This window comes from Mangifera indica, chromosome 2 (genome assembly GCF_011075055.1).
Source record: "Mangifera indica cultivar Alphonso chromosome 2, CATAS_Mindica_2.1, whole genome shotgun sequence".
Classification (NCBI taxonomy): domain Eukaryota; kingdom Viridiplantae; phylum Streptophyta; class Magnoliopsida; order Sapindales; family Anacardiaceae; genus Mangifera; species Mangifera indica.
The window spans coordinates 13,483,235-13,505,606 of NC_058138.1; the positions used below are offsets into that span (position 1 = coordinate 13,483,235).

The following is a 22,372-nucleotide window of genomic DNA, read 5'->3' on the forward strand; positions in this document are numbered from 1 at the left end:
AATTTAAAAACATAAAATTCATTATATTTTTCTCATAAGTTTTAAAAACTAACAATTTCACCTCTATTTAAAGTTTTCAAACTTTGAAAGTAGCATTTTCTCCCACTCACAAACTTAAGATTTTCTTCCTCCCCACTTTAACCACCAATGACGACACTTTCAATTCTAATATATTGAGAAGAGTTTGACCTTTTTTTTTTCTAAACCATGACAATATATAGTTATATATATAAATAATGATATATCATTATATGATTAGATATTATTTTATCTCTAATCTTAAATTATCGAATCATATAATAATATATTATTATTTATATATAAAATTATAACCAAGATATACTAACACTGTGAGTTTTGCATTAAATCAAAACTCACTAAAGCAGTGTGAGTTTATTCTTTCCCCGAACCTTACCTGCCCTCAAATTCTCGACTTTTTGACACTAGTTTTTCCTGCTTTGCTCTTTAAGCCAATGGTGGGTTTCTAGTGAGATTGATTGATGGGAACAAGTCTATTTATTGCAATTATGATTCATGAATCAAAATATATCCATTGTGCAATTTACAGTCACCAGTGAGATTGTGCAGTCACTTTCAATTTCCATTACCGAGCAGTCTGAGCTAAACTTTTGGTATAATAATCTAACTATATTATTAATTGACCGCGTGATTTAGCGTAGAGAAAAATTACCCTAATGAAAATTTTTGGTAAATTTTTAAGATAAAAATAATTTTATTTTTAATTAATATAATTAGTATCATAAAATATAATATTTTAAAATAATTATATCAAAAATATTTAAATAAAATAATATATTAGTATTATTTTATTATATTTAACTAAATATAATAATTTTTTATAATTATTAAATTTTTTTAATTATATCCAGTAATCTTCTAACAATAAAATTATATGTATGAATAACGATGCGTTATCCTATGAGTAGAAGTTATTTTATTTTTAATTTTTAACTATCCAATTAAATGTTAACACATTATTGCTTGTATAAAATATTATATACAAAAGTTATTCACATAATACTAATCATCTTCTAAATAAAATATCTTTAAGATAATCTTTCAATTTTAATAATAAAATATCACTCCAACCAAACTAATGTATATATAATAAAAAATAAAATTTATTAATTAAATATTCACTTATAAAGAGTCATTGTTAAAGCTTATTTTTGTATTTATATTTTATAATTAGAGAATTTTTTTATTATTATTAACAAATTCAATTATTAACCTTTTAATTAAAATAATCACATTTTTTGCTTTATATGTAGAGTCACACTTTTTTCTCAATATACAAATATAACTATTAAGATTAAGCCCATTTTTTAATTTATTTTAGTTGGTCAATTTATTTGTTTACTTTTTAATTGTAGTAAGAAAAACTGTTGTGAAGTCCAACATGAAGTCCATATGGAGAAAGAGAAATTGACTGCTTTATGACTAATTTGAGAACACAACATCCAGTCCTTTTTTTTTTTTTTTTTTGCCCGTAAATTTAACATATATAGATTTATGTATCAATTTTGATATTTCAACATCATAAATATATAAAATTAGAGTAATATTATATATATACTTATTTTAAATACATAAATAGATAAACATTTATAATTACATATTATTTGTGTATTAGTATAATAACCTTGCCTGTATGTTGATTATAGGAACTACTAACTCGGTAGTTTGTTGTTAACAAAGAAAAAAATGGTTGTATCAAGTATGGTGAGATGGAAAACATGTGTCTTATTGCAATTTTAGTTGGCATGTGTACCGTGCCACTTGACATTGTGTCTATCAGATATGTATTTATTATGTGTAATGTCCCTCTCCAAAAGACTATATTCCAAAGAGAATATATATTTTAAGAGAAATTACATACTACTTAATTATTGACTACTTAATATAGATAATTAATATTACGGAAAATAAAACAATTTTATTTAAATTTTTTATTCATACAATTTAAAGGATAAAATAGAAAAAAATCCATGAAATATTAATTTTATGTATAACTCCCTAATATGATCAAATCAAATTCTACACAAAATCTTGTATACTTTAGTTTTTATATATATATATATATAAAAAATAATAACAAAATCTTAATTTTTTTCATATTAAATATTGTAAAATTTAATCTTCTAATATTCCACCAGGACAGTATTTAATTACCATGCGACATCGTTTGTCATATTCTGTTTGTCTTTTCTTTATTGCACGTGACTCACCTAACCCATTCAACTTCCTTACAGAATCACATCATTCAATTTTTTAATGAATTAATCCATTGCCGACAGTAAATCTTTAACGAATTAATCCATTGCCGACAGTAAATCTTGCTCAGACTCTGGCTTAGGTTTTCTGATTTTACAACCGTGTTGGATTGGTAGGAGACTGCCTCCAACAGTATTTTCACGTGATGTACACCTAACACAATTCGTGCAGCTTCAAATTAAAAAACGTGATGTATACCTAACACAGTCCCTACAGCTTCAAATTAAAAGCTTTCGGTTTATAAATTTATGTGTATAATGTGTATACCACCATTATGAGAATTAACCAACATGCTTTATTTTTTGTGAGCGTGAACTTCCAGCCATTGAACTTCTTAGATACGCACAAGTTTAAAGCATAGCATTCTAATCCTAATAAATTTAAGGTCAAATGACTATTCCCCACCTAAGGTTTGATGACATCACAAATTCACATTCGTTAAGTTTCAAAAAGAAATTTTTTTATCTATTATCCAATTCTATTAATAAACTTATTTGGTTTTATTTGAAATAATTATTTTACCCTTTTATCAAAATTACATAACTGTCATTAATACTTAATTGAAATATCAAATTACTAGTATATTCTCATTAGTTTAAAAATTTATCATTTAAACTTTAAAAGAAAATAAATTAAAACTTTAATCAACTTTAAAATTTTGCATTTTGATCAGCTATTTGGGGTGTAATTGTATTTTGTTATATTAAATTTTATAAATTTTTAAAACATCCTTGAAATTTTTCATATTTTCAAAAATACCTAAAATTTCATTAATACCCTAATATTTTCAAAAATTACAATTTTCCTCCAACTTTTGAAAAAATAAGGGAAAAAAATAAAAAAAAGGAGGAGGAAAAGAAAAACAAAAAGAATAAAGGAAAAAGATAAAATAAAAATTAGAATAGTCAATGCAAAATAGCATTCTTATCCTTTCACTTAATGAAATTCACTAATGAAAATAGATGAATGAGAAATTTGGAATCTTACTTTTGAAACTTGAAGAATTGAAGTTTGTTAATTCAACAAGCCTTAGGTGGGAAATAGTCTTTTAGCCTAAATTTAACGGTGTTTTAAAAGATAGCACAATATTGTATTTTGTTAATAAGGAATCCCATCATAACTGGACCAGCACATTCAATGAAAATCAACCACATTAGATTAGACAAACCTCGAGTCCAGTAGTCAATCCTATAACCACTAAATTAGGTAAGTCAAAAGTTTAATCTTGATATATTGTTAGAGAAAACTTGAACTTATACTCTCTTATACATGAGCCTTATCTTTTGCTACTCAAGTTATTTCTTAGGGGTCATACATCCGACATTCATGAAAGGTAAAATATAAAGATATGTTTAAATCCAATATCACATATTCAGTGACTAAAAAATAATACAATTCAAATCAAATTTTCACCGTGTCTTAATATGGATATTTGAAATTTTAATAGGAAAGATATCAATTGGTACATTGAATTATTACATTTTAATGGGAATATTTGAAAATGTAATAGGAAAGATATAAATTATCACTTTAAATTGTTACAATTGCTAGGAAATATGTTAACTATCACATTGAATTATTATATGATATAAATTAGGCCAAATGACACTTTCCCACCAAAGGTTTAATAAAATAATGTATTTCCATCATTTAAAAAAGTCATTTTCTCACCCGTTTAGGAAAAAACAACTGTTAGTTTATATAATAAAAAAATATTTATGTTATTTTGTCTAACTATTAAAATATTAAAAAAAAAATCACTTATACTTTTAATTGTATAAACAAATTATATTTTAATCATAAAAACTTTACTTTATCTTTTTTCTCCTTGTTCTATTTCACTTTGAATAAATTTAAAAACAAACTATCATTAGCGACTAAAATCACATCAAATTGATGCGATTTTGACTCAAATTTCATAGATTATAATTGCATCAAATTGATGTAATTTCATTTGTGAATTACACTAATCAATTCAATTCTAATTGAGAATTACAATTATCAAATCGGTGTACTTTCTGTCTAAAATCACAATAAAATTGTTGCAACTTTTGTCTAGAATTGCCTTGACTGATAAACCGATGGATCACGTGTAAATGTTGTGTTAGGTATATATTACGTTTTTTAATTTCGGTCAAAAGCTTCAAACTAAAAAATCATTCACGGTGGCCACCATTTGTGTGCATTTCATTGGTTTGGTGTGAATTGAAATACTTGCATTTCATTCATCACCTTCTTCCACATTCAACCTTTCAAAGCCTTTATATATTGCACCTATCTACATTTTTTCAGCCAACGCACCCCAGCATAAGCCATTTGTTATGGCACTTTCCGCCATATTCCAAGACAGTTTTTCTCTCAAAAAGGGCCTTGTGGCTGTTCTTGTCTTCATCATAACACGCTATGTCGTCCGTTGTCTCTTCGGGAAATCAAGGCCCCCGCTCCCTCCAGGGCCATGGGGGTTCCCCATCGTCGGCGCCCTGCCCCTCATAGGCAGCAAGCCGCATGTCAGCTTTGCCAAAATGGCCAAAAAATACGGGCCTATCATGTATCTGAAATTCGGAAGCCTAGACATGGTGGTGGCATCAACTCCGGAAGCAGCCAAAGCCTTCCTCAAAACCCACGATCTGAATTTCTCCAGCCGTCCGATCGATACAAGCGTCCACCATTTTGCCTATGATGGACAAGACATGGTTAATGCTGAATATGGACCAAGGTGGACATTGTTGCGGAAAGTGTGTAACACTCATATGTTTGGTAGTAAGGCTCTCGAAGATTGGGCTCATATTCGTGTCTCTGAGGTCGGCCTGATGCTTCAGGATATGCTGAAGGCTAGCAGGAAAGGCGAGCCGGTGTTGATGCCGACAATGTTATCTTATCTCACGGCGAATGTGATCGGCCAGGTGGTGCTCAGCCGTCGGGTTTTTGCATCAAACAGCTCGGAATCGAATGAGTTTAAGGTTCTGGTGGTGGAGATGATGAAATATGCAGCGGTTTTATTGGTTAAGGACATTATCCCGGCCTTGGGTCTCTTGGAAGGAGGAACTGAAAAGAAAATGAGGGAATTACACATACAGGTCGATGCAATGATAACGAAGATGATTGCCGAACATATTGCCACCAGTCAGGAGCGTAAAGGACGCCCTGATTTGCTTGACGTTATTTTAACTTACCGAGACAAGCCAGACGGCGAGAGACTAAGCACCGAAAACATCAAAGGACTCCTCCTGGTACGTCTCTTCACAAATAACTTCTCTTTGAATTTTATTGATTTCAGTTTCAGTTTTGACTTAACTGACATTAATGGTTTATAACTTATTGTAGAACTTATTTGTGGCCGGCACGGATGCATCATCGAGCGCAGTTGAATGGGCACTGACAGAGTTGTTGAAAAAACCAACAATTTTCAAGAAGGCACAGGAGGAGATGGATCAAGTAATCGGAAGAGGCCGAAGACTTGAAGAATCAGACATCCCAAAACTCCCCTACCTACAGGCCATATGCAAAGAGACATTGAGAAAACACCCATCAACCCCGCTCAACCTCCCTCGGCTCGCATCCGAAGATTGCGTTGTAAACGGTTACTTCATCCCCAAAAACACTCGGCTCCAGGTTAACATTTATGCCATCGGCCGCGACCCCGACGTGTGGGAGAACCCATTAGAGTTTACTCCAGAGCGGTTTTTGACAGAGAAGAACAAGAAGATCGATCCAAGAGGAAACGACTTCGAGTTGATCCCATTTGGAGCAGGAAGAAGAATTTGCGCCGGTGTGAGAATGGGAATGGTTCAAGTTGAGTACGTTTTGGGAAGTTTGATTCACGCGTTTGACTGGAAACTACCGGAGGGAGTTAAAGAGTTAGACATGGAAGAAATTTTTGGTCTCACACTGCACAAAGCTGTGCCTCTTACGGCTATGGTTTCCCCACGGCTAGCCCCACATGCTTATGTTTAATTACTGATCATCATCAAGCTCTATAAGTATTCTGCCTCAAATCGTTATTTTTATCAGAAAGATCATCTCACCTTTTTCCTGCGTTTATTCTTTCTGCTTTTTCTCCATAATAATTTATAAGTGCTTGTACTCGATCTTGAATTTCCTAGTAAAAATAATAACATGCCCATGTTCTCCCTCACTCATACGAGGAACTCAAATTTTTTTGTCATTATTTCAGAATACGGAGGACTATTAATTATCAAAATAATTTTAATATATAGTATCATTATTTTTCAAACTTGAAAATATAAACTAATTTCATGTATTGGAAGAAAAATATTACCTGATGCTGATGTAATTTTTTGCCACTAATTAATATACATAATTCTTACTCTTGCATAAAATATTTCATGATGTCGAGGATAAGAATTAGTAAATATAATTTTGTTATCGAATATAATAAAAAGAACTGAAAGCAAGTGTGGTTATTGATAACGCTACGGAAGTCTATTTATTTCATGATGTGGAGGATAAGCATTATATATTAAAATATATATACATTTTATAAATTATAATATATCTTACTTATCCTCTTTCCTTATCCTCCTTTCATTTCAGTGAGATTCGTTACAATCTACGGCTTCTAGTGACATTGATTGATTAACTGATGGGAGAAAGTCTATTTATTGCGATCGTGATTGACGAATCAACGAAACCGGCCTTTATTACAGTGAGATTGTGCAGTCACTTTCAATTTCCATTATTGGGCACTCTGAGCTAAACTCTCTAGCCCTACCACTTATAGAGTGGTAGATATAGAGGGAAAAGGATTATTTTTCACCTACTTTTTTAATCTTATTTCAAAAATATACTAAGTTTGATAAAAAATTTAAATATTTATTTATTTATAAATTATTATTAAATTTTTTTTGTTAAATATAGAGATAAAATTATTATTTTACTGTTTATATTTAAGTTATATAATTTTATCATATTTTCTCTTTTTAATTTTAAAAATTAATTTTTACCTTCACCTCTGAACTTTGAAAAGTGACTTTCAACCACCTAAATCCCTAATTTTTTTTTTTTTACTTTTCCTCTAACCATCGACGACGCTTATCAAATGACGACGTGACTAGAGGAAGAGTGATGAGCATCGTCTAGATCTAGACAACGCTTATTGACTTTCACTGGACGATGGAGCATCGTCCATTCTTTGGACGACGAAATATCGTCTAGAATAGACGACTCTCCGTCGTCTAGACTGGACGATGCTTCGTCGTCTAGAGTTCAAAAATCTAGACAACAGTTATCATTCTTGGACGAAGATTGTCGTCTAGAGATAGTTGACCTCTGGACGAAAACTTTTCCACTGTCATCGAAGAAAGTGGTTGCATTTCAAAGGAGAAAAGTGAATTTTTTAAAACTTAATTCAAAGGATAAATGTTAGTTTTTCAAATTAAATGAGGAAAAATGAAATAAAATTTTAATTATTTAATATTATTGATAAAATGATAAATTTACACCTTAATCCTAACATAAAATATATGGATGAATCCAAATAAATTAAACTTTGGGTGAGTATTTAAATTTTTCATCAAGGTTGATTATATTTTTGAGATAAGACTAAAACATGGGTGGGAAATAGTCCTTTTCCCCTAGATATACAATAAATAGGCATACGTGATGACGAGACTCATAGATATATAAATAAATGTATCTTTATGACCTCGTGATTTAGCGTAGATAAAAATTACTTAATGAAAATTTTGATTTTTTTATTATTAATAATAATATAATAGGTAATATAAAGATATTAACTTTATTATCACCTTGATTTAGTTATGAAAATATTATTAAATTAGTTTTAATTTTATTATAAATATTTATTTATTTTGAATATAAAAATAATTTTATTTTTATTTTTTGTTATATATATATATATATATAGAGTTAGTTTTTTTTATTATATAAACATAATCATTTTTTAATTTGATTTTATCTTTAAACTGATAATTCTAAGATTTGAGATTGACCAAACGAGGATTTTACCTTTTTGGGCCACCATTGTGATTTCATATTAAAATTAAACCCATTTTTAAATTTATTTTAGTTGGTCAATTTGTTTGTTTACTTTTAAATGATAGTAAGAAAAGTGTTATGAAATTCAACATGAAGTCCATCAACTCTAGGAAGCCATGGCGAGCACTACTTCTATAGAGGAAGAGAATTGACTGCTTTATGTCTAATTTGAGAACACAACATCCAGTCCTTTTTTTTTTTTTTTTTTTTTTTTTTTTTTTTACCCTTAAATTTAACATATATAGATTTATGTGTCAATTTTGACTCCACCGTTGATCGCCGGTTAACATGTTAACAAAAATGTCCCCATATAAAAACTAGATTTTCCCTAGTATAAAAGACTATATTCTAAAGAGAATATATATTTTAAAAGAAATTACATACTACCTAACTATTAACTACTCAATATAGAAAATTAACATTATGGAAAATAAAACAATTTTATATGACAATAAAATTATGTGTATCCATTTTTTATACATAATTTATGTATACAGATGAGGTATTATTATGTGATTAAATGTTTCTTTATCATATGATGACACATATTTTAAAATTATTAAATTATATGATGATACATTATTGTATACATAAATTATGTACCAAAAATAGGTACATATAATATTACTCTTTTATATAAATTTTTTATTCATACAAATTAAAGGATAAAATATAATAGATAAATTTGTAGAAAAAAATCCATGAAATATTAATTTTATATATAACTCCCTTATGTGATCAAATCAAATTCTACGCAAAATCTTGTATACTTTAGTTCCATATACATCAAACAACTCATAATTTTACATAACATTAAAAAAATCTTAATTTTTTTTTGTATTAAATATTACAAAATTTAATCTTTTAATATTTCAGGACAGTATTTAATTATCCAGGGATATCTTATCCAAAACAATAGATTCTTTTTTGGGCACGTGACTCACCTAACACGTTCAACTTTACATAAAAGCAGATCATTCCATTTTTTGATCCAACCGATTATTTTTTAAGCCTTCCAAAAGAATATGTATCCTTTGAATTAAGGAACGAATCCATTGACGACTGTCAATCTTGTTCAGAGTCTGGCTCAGGTTTTCTGGTTTTACAACTGTGTTGGACTGGTAGGAGACTGCCTCCATCAGTATTTCCACGTGATGTACACCTAACAAAATTCGTGCTGCTTCAAATTAAAAAAACATGATGTAACAATCCGAACAGTTTCAAAACCAGTCTAAAATTTCGTAATTATATCATAAAACGTAATTTAAAAAACATGAAAAGGCAAATATCAAATTTAAAAATTATATATCAAAAAAGTCTAACCCAATCATAAACAAGCTAAAAATTCATAAAAATCGAAAATCTTAAATTTGATTTAAAAAATCACATAATACACATTAAAATAGTTTTATTTGAGCCTCCCAATTGGTAGCAACCAGCAAAGGTTTGTCGTTATAGAGCTCGAAACTAGCTTCGCGTTAATATATTACAAGTCCGTAACTCCTCCCGGATCAAAAGTTACGGTCGTTCAAAGTATACCGTCTATAAATCCTATAGTTTAAAAGAAGTCAATTTCCACCCAACCCATGATTTTCATGGTTCAGTATAAAATTTTCCACGGACCCCCGTAGATCTCCCCCTTTTCCCTCTCCCTCTAAAATTTTGAAAAAGCTAAATTCTCTCCCTCCCCCCCCCCCCCCCAAACCCCAGAGGCGTTGGTGAGAAATTAACGTAACGCCAACAGATCTAACCTATTTTTCAGTCAAAACTCGTCATTTTATCCTCTAATTTCAACATAAATCAAATCTGCATATCTAATAACACAAAACCCCTCAAGAAATTTAAGCAAAACAACCAAAAATTAAAACATTTTATGTATTATCCAAAATCGAAATCGTAAACATTCAAACCTTAAAATCTCTCTCAAATCTCAATACTTCTAATAATAAATTGATTCAAACAAGAAGTGGGACGATGTACTATCCTTATTTGTTATTTTCGGTTGTCGAAAAATATGAAAAATCAATCAAAAAATCGAAACCTGTTGCACCCATCGGAGATCCGAATTTTTCTCTGAATTTGAATAGTAAATCAGTAGAAAATGTGAGGTTTATATATAAGGGTAATTTAGTCATTTCTTAAATTGAGGACATTTTTATTAATCCTTAAAATTTTAGATAATTTCGTTTAACACCCTTTAATTGTATGCATTTATTATAATTTCTCTTGAATTAATAATAAATTATTAATATTATTGAGATAAGAACGGCAATTAAAATTAAAATTATTTGTCTTAATAAAGTTTAGTATCTTCACTATGGATTGCATTAATCCAATCATCGCTGAGAATAATATAAAAAACGATTAGACAACCTAAACTTGTGGGGAGACATTTTCTATTGAAAATGCTTCACGTTTCATGAATATATATATATATATATATATATATATATATATATATATATATATATATAAATTAAGAGCAATTTTATGTGTATTTATTTATGATACATAATTCATATATACAGTGATTTGTCATAATGTAATTAGGTGATTTAAAAATATGTATCATTATATGATAAATAAATATTCAATAACATGATAACACTTTATCTGTGTATATAAATTATGTACCAAAAATAGATATATATAGTTTTATTGATAAATTAATTATAAGTTTGAATATTATGATAAAACCACAAATGATTAGAGGTCAAAATTTCGTCAGTTGACAGAAAATTGCATATTGAAATTATAGCATACTGTCTCTTAATAATTTAAAAAATAATAGTTATATTTTTAAAAAATTAAATATAATATAATAAATTATCAGTATAAATACCATATTATAATTATTTGGACCATATATTAGTTTCAGAATATATAAAATTAAAATTATACAAAATTATTTATATATAAAATTATATAAATTATTTATAAATATAACTCTACTCTCAGTCACTGTATACTAACACCGTGAGTTTTGCATTAAATCAAAACTCAATAAAGCTGTGTGAGTTTGTCCATTTATGATTGATGAATCAACGAAATCTGTACTTATCCATTGTTAAATCACAGTCGTCCAAATAAAATATATAGTGAGTTCGTGCAGTCACTTTCAATTTCCATTTCTGAGCTGGCTCAGCTAAACTTTTGGTATAATAATCTAACTTTTGGAGTACGTGATGACGGCCTTTATGACCTCGTGATTCACGTAAATAAAAATTTACTTAATGAAAAGTTTTAATAATTTTTTATTTCTAATAATAATATAATAAATTATATAAAAATAATTTTATTATTATTTCTATCTAATTATTAAAATATTATGGAATTAATTTTATTATATTATAAATATATTCTTATTTATTTATTTATTTAGATAAAAATAATTTTATTTTTAATTAATAGAACTAGTAACATAAAAAATATTTTAAAATAATTATACAAAAAAATATTTAATTAAAATAATATATTAGTACTCTTTTATTATATTTAACTAAATATAATAATTATTTATATTTAACAAATTTTGTCATTTGTACTAAACAATCTTTTAATAATAAAATTATGTGCATAAATAACGATGTGTTATCATGTAATTTTCAACTTTTAATCAAATGTTAACACGCTATTACTTGTGTAAAAAATTATATACAAAAGTTATGCATATAATACTACTTATCTTTTAAATAATATGTTTTTAAGATAATCTTTTAATTTTAATAATAAAATATTACTCAAATCAAACTTATTTATATGTAGTAAAAAACTTAAAGCTTTTTTGGGTATTTTATATTTTAGGGTATATATATAATTAAAAAAATATGATTATATATATATACAAAGAAAAAAATTAGGGTATTTTTTATTAATATCCCTTTATAACTTTCCATCCATAAATAAAAATCTAATAACTTAAAAGGAAAAAATTACTGACAACCCAAAAACGCAAACTCTACTTCAAAATCAACTTTTTTTTTTTTTTTAATTATTAGAAATAAGCCTAGACTTTAACAGTATAGCTAAACTCATTCACTCTTGTTAATCTAAAAACAGTAGTCGAAATTCACAAGATTAATCAAAATTAGAATTTTTATTTTAAAATCTCCTCGCCCATTGATTTTACCTTTTTGGGTTACCCTTGTAATTTCACATTAAGATTAAACCCATTTTTTAATTTATTTTAGTTGGTCAATTTATTTGTCTACTTTTTAATGATGGTAAGAAAACTGTTATGAAGTTCAACTTGAAGTCCATCAACTGTAGGAAGCCATGTCGAGCACAACATCCAGTCCTTTTTTTTTTTTTCCCCTTAAATTTAACATATATAGATTTATGTTTCAATTTAGATATTTCAACATCATATTTGATGATATGTTTTGGATATTTTCATTATATTAAAATTTAGCTTGAATTCTGACTCCACCATTGATCGCCGGTTGACATGTTAACAAAAATGTCCCCATATAAAAACTAGACTTTCCCTCATTTTGAAAAACTAAATATGTTTAGCCACTGAAATTTTGTTTTGTTTCCAGCTTTAAACTCAAGAACCATGGACAAAAAGGTTATTTTTTTGTGTTTATAAACTACATTTTACTTCATTTTGTATTTGGGGTTGATGGTTATGATTTATGTAATTGGTGTTCGGGTTTTTTTTATGTCACTTTTGATGATGGATTTTATGATGGATGTGTACTAAGTTGTGTATATTAATAATACTTTAAAAAAATGATTTTTTTTCTAATTCAGGCTATACTTTTTACTTTATTTGAAATATGTCACGTGTACATAAATTTATATGAAATAATTTAATATAAAGTCAAGGTCTTGGGTGAAATGTGTGAAATTTTATGCAAGATCCGTAAATTTTTACAAATATTGCATGAAATCTTGACTGGTGAATTTTTTTAATAGTTAACCAATGTTTGAAGAATCATTCAAACATTTTACAATAGTTTTAGTTAATGCTTTAATTTTTTAATATTTAAGGAGCATAATTTTTTTTTTTTCACGTATAACATCTCACATTGGATGATTGTATATGGATTGACATTCACATAAGCATTTTAGAATATCACTTATCCCTTAATGTGGTGTTTCAAAAATATTTGTGTGACTACATATTTTTAGAGTAATATTATATATACTTATTTTAAATATATAAATGGATACACACTTATAACTATATATCATTTGTCTATTAGTATAGTAACTTTGCCCCTACTGTTGATTATAGGAACTACTAACCCGATAGTTTGTTGCAATTTAGATGGTATGTGTACCGTGCCACTTGACGTTGTATCTACTAGACATGTATTTATTATGTGTAACGACCCTTTTGAAAAGACTACATTCCGAAGAGAATATGTACTCAAAGAGAAATTACAAGCTACTTAACTATTGACTACTCAACATGGATAATTAATATTACGGAAAATAAAACAAGTTTATATAAATTCTTTATTCATATAAATTAAAGGATAAAATAGAATAGATAAATTTATAGAAAAAAATCCATGAAATATTAACTTTGTATATAACTCCCTTATGTGATCATATTAAATTATACCAAATCAAATTCTACATAAAATCTAGTATACTTTACTTATATATATATATGTGTGTGTGTGTGTGTGTGTGTGTGTATCAAACAACTCATAATTTCATATAGTATTAAAAAAATCTTAATTTTTTTCATATTAAATATTGTAAAATTTAATCTTATAATATTTCAGGATAGTATTTAATTATCCAGTGACATTATATCTAAAACAGTAGATTCCCATTTGTTGTATTATGTTTGTTTTTTTTGGCATGTGATTCACCTAACACATTCAACTTTCATATAAAATCATATCATTCCATTTTTGAATCCAGCAGATTATTTTTCGAACTTTCCAAAAGTATGTGTGTGTGTGTATATATAATTGGTATTATTTTATTTTTAATTTAAAATTATTTAGTCATCTTATTCACTAATTAATATACATAATTCTTAGTCCTGCATGAGATATGTTATGATGGCGATGATTAAAATTAGTAATATAACTTTGTTATCCAATATAGTAAAAACAATTAAAAGCGAGTATAGATTGAACACTGAGAAGTTTTAATATGATTTGACTAACTCCTTTAAAGTCTACATCATGGGTTATGTTATTGATAACCCTAGGCAAATGTTCCAGTAGACTATGAATAATGTTTAGAGAGGAGATTGTCCTAAAAAGAACTTAATTTTGGAAAAATACCTAAGGAGGATAACTAGATATTTTGCAAGTGTCCTCGCTTATCTTTATGTGATGAGCAATATTATGTGGGCACACTTTTGATACATAAATAATATGTCATCATATGATTAAGTGTAACTTTGGCTTTGATTAAAAATTATATAATCTTATAATGACACATAATTTGTGTACCAAAAGTATGTTTGCATAGTTTTATTTTTATGTAATCTAGTATGTTTGATCATCCTACTTACTTATCCTTTTCCTCATCCTCCTTTCATTTGAGTGATCTTTTATATTAATAGGATAAAAAGGAATGGTTTACAATCATTGTTAGTTACAATTCAAACTTAAATTAAAAAAAAAAAAAAACTTCTTATTCTATTACGTGGATACATAATAACAATCGTATCTCGATGTGATAGGAAGTTATGACTTTCCCACATTGACATAAAGTAAGAGAAGAAAGCAAGTTGGTAGGTTGCTTCCCTTGCACAAGGGACATTTATCTACATAACAAGATGCTAGTTGTTATTCTTGTACCAAGTTGCTTGCTTAGATGTCGTTGTGTGAGTTTGGTCCAAAAGAAGTTATACCATATAATAGTTGCTCCCAGTTTCTATAGTGTGAGCAAAACTTCAAAATCTTTTTACTTTTTTATATGAATGGATGGCACATAGAGATTCGAAATATTTAAGGATACATTGTGATAATGATGCTTTAATTGATGCAATTAATATTTCATTTGCTTCGCTCTATGAATTGATTAAGTCATTTTGCATGACTTTAAACTTTGATTGGACACATTTCATTTGCATCACAAAATGATTGACATATGTCTTAGGGATGACTTGGATGATCTTTTTATTCTATCTCAATTTAGCTATAAATGATAAGGTTAACTATTGATTTCTTCACACCTTGAAAGTTCGTGAGTCCAATCTTCTTGAGTCTTTTATGATCTTCAAGTTCTAATGGTCGATTAGAGAATTATTCACAGCGAATCACAAGGTGGTGAATTATCTAACTAAGAGATATTTTTGCTGTTTGATCTTTCAAACTAATAATGATGATTCCAAAAATACATAGCCTTTTTGTTAACTTTTGTTTTTTTTATTTGCGTTGGTGGAAGGAAATTAAGGTTGTGTGATGTTGATTTGTCCACAATAGAAGAGGGAAGTTCAAACTTTGATTCCCTTTTAGATAGAGATATTTCTATAAATAAGTATCTTATCAGTTCTCTAGAATAGTATATCATGGAAAAGTGTCTTGTTAATGCCATATTGGGGATGGGTAGGCATCCCATGAGAGTGTGCAAAAGGATGATCTGACATGATGGTCTTCTTAATATAATAGCAAAAAATAACCTATTGCAAGTTGCTCAATTTTTGGAGAGCCTTATTTTTCTTAAGCCTGTGATGAAGAACCACAGGCTAGGTTTGATCATGATCTTATCTCATGGGTAATATAGGTGAGACAAAATTACTTAAAAGTGACTTAAACAACTTTTTGATGGTTTTCTTCAATGAAACTTGAGGTCTTTACTGAATATAGTGTTAAAGTATATTGTCATATTGTAATACCCTCAGGTATATTCCAAAGGTAATTATGTCTTTTGACTCTGTTTTGAAATTTTTCCCATTTTAAATATATATATGTATGAGTGTGTTTTACATATATATATATATATATATATATATATATATATATATATATATATAAATACAAAAAAGTCAAAAAGAAAAGGAAAAAGACAAAGAGAAAAAGAGAAAGAGATAAGACTTTATATATAAAGAGAAAGAGAAGACTTTTCCATCATTTTCGTCCATATTCCAGCAGCCATCATTCTTCATGCCTTTTCTTTGCTTTCTTGAAGCCAAAGGAAGAAATTGAAGAGATATTAGAAGATAAAATAAAAAGAAAAAAAAGAGAAGCACCTTGGAAGCTTTAGTAACCAAATATCTCCTTCCTTCTCCTTTTATATATGTTTATATGCATGTTATGTGAATATGTTAGTGTGTTTTGGTATTGATTTAAAGTGATCTTGGTGATAAAGGAAGCAAAACAAAGAGGAGGAAGCCAACTTGCAAAGATTTGGCTTGAAACAAGGTAAGGGGTATCCTCTTTGATATGTTACATATTTTAGCTTTTGGTTCCTTAGATCTATGTTATAAATGATGAATTTGAAGTTGAGGAATGTTGTTTTGTCATTTGGGATATCTATGTGTGTTATTTTGTTTATGGCAGAAAGTTGTATGATATTTACAGTTTTTACCACTGAGTTCGTCCCATGTTTTGGCTATCTTATCTGATGAATTATGAGTGCTATTATATCTTGTTGAAAATCTCTTTGAATCCTCTTTCCAATGATATATAGCTTGTATGAATTAGAGATCATTTGGACTATTAAATATTGTATGAACCAAAATGACTGTTTTACTAAATAAACAGAGGAGGCAGTTTTGTCACTGAGTTTATCTCACGTTTTGACTACCTTATCTATGGAATTATGAGTGTTATTATATCTCGTTGGAAAGATCTTTGAATTCTCTTTTCAGTGATATATAGCTTGTATGAATTAGGGATCATTTGGAGTATTAAATATTGCATGAACCACAAGAACTGTTTTACCAAATAAACAGGGGAGACAGTTTTTGCCACTGATTTTATCTCACGTTTTGACTACCTTATCTATTGAATTATGAGTGCTATTATAGCTTGTTGGAAATATCTTTGAATCCTCTTTTCAACGATATATAGCTTATATGAATTAGAAACCGTTTGGGCTGTTAAATTGTATGAAAAAGAAGGCTACCTTGCTAAATGACTGTTCTATGAACAGTATTTCGTAGTTTTGGGCAAGAAAGAAAGAAAGAAAGAAAGAAGATAGAAAAGAAAGGAAAGGAAAGGAAAGGAAAGAAAGGAGAGAAAAAAAAAGAAAAAAGAAAAGAAGAAAAGAAAAAGAAAGAAAAGCAAGAGAAGGAATTTGGGGCTCAAGATTTAGGGGTCGTCCCAAGAGTAATGTCTGGTGAGTTATGAATAAATTTAAATAGAAGCAAAATTAGTAAGATATAAGACCTGCATGCATGCTATAAACTATGAGGGGCCACTTTACACTACACCGCCCGCAGTAGAGCACGTTCGCAGTAGAACACATCCATAGTAGGACATAGACCCCTAGTAGGGTCCGCTCGCAGTAGAGCATGCTCGCAGTAAAACTCAATTCAGATTCAAAAATAGTGTAGTGAAAGAAAAAGAGCTTGAGCTTAGAAAAGTGTCAAATCCCTATAGTTAGCTTTCAGAAAGTATCAAATAGACATCAGATGGGATAAAGTATGACTCAAATAATAAAGAGTAAACTAAATTACCCCTTCAATCTCTTATAGAGGTTAAGATGTGAGGTTGAGTCTCAAAAGTGAGTTAGAACAGGAAAAAAAGATAGTTTACTTGATTCTTTCCCCTTACTAAGTGTTCTTATCACTCACTTCCTTTTCTTTCCTGATTGCAGGTACAGGTAATCGAGGTAGCTGCGAGGCAGGGTCAGGTTAGCGTAGGTAGATCCGCCTAGAGCAGGTTATCTCTAGTTTATATTACATGCATACAGTGGCATGTTCTTGTCGACTTTTGACTTTTTGAGATTATGGTACAGTTGCATATGATTACTCTTTGTTTTTAGATGCTTTCAGATGAGTTTTCATATGAGTATATACATCTTTTGTTCACTTCCAGATTTTTAGTTTTCTTGGAATACTTCCTAAACACTTTTAATGATGTGTTTATTTTAAAGTATTTAAAAAAAAAAATAGACGCTTCAAATATTAATTCGTAACATTTCTCCTTCGATGGGTAGTACTTTTAGGGAGGGATGTTACACATATCCTTGATATCACTTGATTGATTGTGTTTTGTCTAATCATAACTAATACTATTTGCAATTGCAACTTCTAAATATGCATCCTCTACTTTATAAGGATACTTATCTTGTTCTTATAAGAAGAGAGCAATGGAGCACTGTGCTAGTAGGAAATGTGACATTTGTTGTAAAGAAAAAGTTGGACTTCATAGAGTAGACCCATAAAGCTAAAGTGTAACACCTACAGGTGAGCAAGAGGGTTATTTTTAGTCATTTTGACTTCATTATGAGATAAATTTAATATTCATAAATGAGAAATGTCTAAGTGTTAAAGAATTTGAAATTTAGCTTGTTAAACAATTGTACATGATAAAGACACACATGTTCATATCGTGTCAAATGGACAATATGGATATCATACCATGTAAGATAATTTAAGAAGTTAAATAATCGTTCATCAAAGATGCATGTTTGATCCAATGGTTATCAGATTTGAAATTCTATTTAAGAGACTAGATCCTATATATTAATCTTCCTTCCTATAATGTTTATCCCACTTTCAAACCCACATTATCTTTACATCTCGAAATTAGAGAGAGTTATGGTTATCAATGAGGTGTTTAGCAACTAAAAAGAAAGGGAATCAATAACAAAAATCATCAACTTGAATGAAAGCTAAGTACAGGATTTTTGACTTTCATGCTATGAGTAATCTTATGACATATGATTGAGCTATCTCGAGAGATATTTAGGATTGTGAAAGGTACATTGAAGTATCGAGATATGATTAATAGAAAATATGATAGGGCATGATTATCATGAGTATGCATACACATGATTAGGGAAAGCTAAAGAGAGCTTGAGATGAGATTAAGAAAATCTTGAGAGCATGAATTTTAAAACATATCCTTGATTTATGATTTTTGTAAAATCAATTTGGAAAATAGATTTCAGTTTTCCTAGATATATTGTGATGAGTTGAGACATAGAGAGATCATATGACCCAATATCCCTAAAGTGCATGTATGAGACTTAAATTATTGAGAATCTCATTTGAGATAAAGAGTTTTTGAGTCACTTATGGAAACATGACTTTCTCACCATATTTTTTAGATATGTTTTTAAAAAGGTCATTGTAAAAGAGCATCTATGATATAGGTTATGCATCTATAGAGAAGTGTTGTGCCCATAGAAAGGAGACTTCGTTCACCATATCCACCCACAAAGAGGTGTTATAAGAGAGTTTGCCTATTGACTTTCATAGGATAGGCTAGAACAGAGAGTCTAGCTTTTGGTGTCTATATAAGGATATATCAAGACAAGTTCATATATACGTGAACTACAATAGCTTGAGAGATTGAGTCATATGGTTAAGGTATCGAATCCCTACCTTAAATTAGTTCGATTGACATCACACTAATTTAGGAGAACAATGATTTTGAAAAATGCTTTCACCAAATATTTTGATAATTAATAATTTTACATGTATTGTATCTCATGTCATCTGAGGTATAGATGACAATAAAGTATCCAATTGAGAATGCAAAATTGAAATTAAAATTGAGAAAGGGGTAATGTATTTGATTGATGTAGAATAGATGCTTATACTTACTAAATATTTATCACTCACCCCTTTCTATATGATTTTACAGGTGAAAGATGATTTGGCAGCTATATGGTGGCAATTCAACTTGGGTCGAGGCATGCGGGGACTATTTGTTAATGACGATGGTTTTATAATTTAGTTTAGTTTTGAGATGGTGATGTCTCTTTTATGCTTGGATTTGGATGTTTGTATACATATTATTTATGGTATTGGATTATATGACACTTTTGGGGTATTTTTAGTGTTGATTTTATGTACGAAGGGTATTCTGATAATTTTGTTGTTGAATGAGTTTTTTTTTTCAATTAAATTAACTATTCTTGCATTATAAGGGAAAGTAGTAACATTTATCTCTACAGGCTATATTCTTGAAGAAGGGTATTACATAAAGTCACTATTCTACAAGCTTAACTTGCTACCATGAAGAGGACTCGGAGGAACATGCATAAAAGTACCCACAACTTTTGTTGGCCTCAGTATAGGGTGATCAAGAAAAGCGAGCTCTTAAAGTTTGAGTAATGGTGCTCCAAGTTTCAAGGGGAGCGTGGGAATAATCTAAAAGTCATACTCAAAGTCTTAATGGAGAACCACAATAACAAAAAGAATATTTAGTAGTATTTTTTATGATATTTAATTAAAAACTACTAAAAACTATGAGAAGTCCAAAAATTAATAGCATATTGTGTCATTTATAATAACTAACACTATAAAAATATTTAGTGATATTTCTTTTATTGTAAAATTATGATAAGTCAAAAAATTAATAATGTATTGTAACATTTTTAATATTTAATGGCATTTTTCTTATGATATTTATATTAAAAATCGACTTACCCTTATTGGAAGTAAAAAATTTTAATATGTAATATGAAATTTATAATAATTGTCTTTATATGGTATCTTTTCATTCCTAAATTAAAACGCAGAAGGCAACCATCACTTTATATTTATCCAAAATTTCCTTTTTTAAACTTCCTTTTAGTGTTCCTTGTTGCATTCATCATAGTGTTCAACCACTTGCACTCATCCTTCTCGGATATTTTCTCAGGTGTATGGCATCTTTGCTTCGTGTACTACATTTTTTTGTTTTTTTCATTCTTTCTTTGTTTTATGATATTAATGACATCTACTATGTCATCTTTGTTTCATTATTTTTTTTTTCAAACAATAAAACTATGTATACAAATAACGATGTATTACTATATAATTAAATGTTATTTTATTTTTAATTTTTAATTATTTAATCACATGATAACACGTCATTATTTATACACGAAAGTTATACACACTGCTCTTGTTTGAGTCTTGAAGTTTGAGTTTGACATCTTGAGTATGCACCAGATGGATGTTGGGTTATCGAATGTTTTACATAATTATGGCTGGAAAGTTCGCATTCTGATTCGGCATTAATAATTCCTCTAGCTCATGTGACAATGTTTAGTGAGGATTCGGCAAAATCTATTCTTATATATGATGAATGGGGTGGTCTTTGTGAGCTTGTGTCTTGCCTTTGTATTTATTTTCTTGATGATTTTGATGACAGTTATATGGATGCTAATGTTATTGCAAATTTTATAGATCAAATGGTGTCCTATGGGATTTAGTTCTCTTCGTGTAAATTAGAAGTTACACCTTTCTGCATATACATTGCTAAGGAAGAGAGAGAGGTGATGGTGAAGCTTTTCAACTATCATATGTTAATGGAAGAAAAACCCAAATGCTTCAAGTTTTCAATCAATTTGCTTAATTTATGTTGCAGCCAAAGTTTCTGAATTGCTTTCATGTCTGTTAACTTTTGACTCTTATTTTGTTTTCTTAAAATTTTGGCTTTGGTTTGGATATTTCAATTTTCTGAAATCCCATTGTACCGTTTTTCTCCATTTGCTTAGTTTAATAATTGATTCATCTTGTCTGAAGTAATTAATCGGGAAGGTTTTTTCATTTGATTTTGCATTTGGTATGGTAGAATTCAATGCTACCCGCCTGCTTGACTGGAAAATATATGTTTCTCATTTGAACTAGTTCTTTCACCATGTGTGGAAGTGGAATTGCTTTTGTACAATTGACATGAAAGTGCTTTCTACCTATTAATTTCTTTCCCGAAAAATTACCTTTATGATGCTTTATGCTCCAGAATTTGCTTTCTGCCCATGTTCTCCAGCTTGCTGCAATGCTTTCCTGGTGCATTTTGCTCTTCTCCTCCGGGTCTGGTGCAATGTCTTGTTTTTGTTTTAGGCTTAAGTTCTTTTTTATTGCCTTTGCTCCCAGATTGCTTCGGGGTTTCCGGCTTCCCCTTCGCCTGGGCTTCGCTTTCTTCTTGGCTGTTCAAGTTTGTTGTTTTTATTTTGCTCTCTCTCTTGACAATTT

General features: G+C 29.0%; 1 protein-coding gene across 1 annotated transcript; it reads left to right on the forward strand.

The window, feature by feature from the left end:
- Positions 1 to 4,487: 4,487 nt before the first annotated feature.
- Positions 4,488 to 6,449, forward strand: LOC123196758 (flavonoid 3',5'-hydroxylase 1-like). The gene is made up of 2 exons (XM_044610874.1): positions 4,488 to 5,525; positions 5,620 to 6,449. Exons 1-2 carry the CDS (start codon positions 4,617 to 4,619, stop codon positions 6,247 to 6,249), a joined length of 1,539 nt encoding a protein of 512 aa, XP_044466809.1. The 5' UTR covers positions 4,488 to 4,616; the 3' UTR covers positions 6,250 to 6,449.
- Positions 6,450 to 22,372: the final 15,923 nt, after the last annotated feature.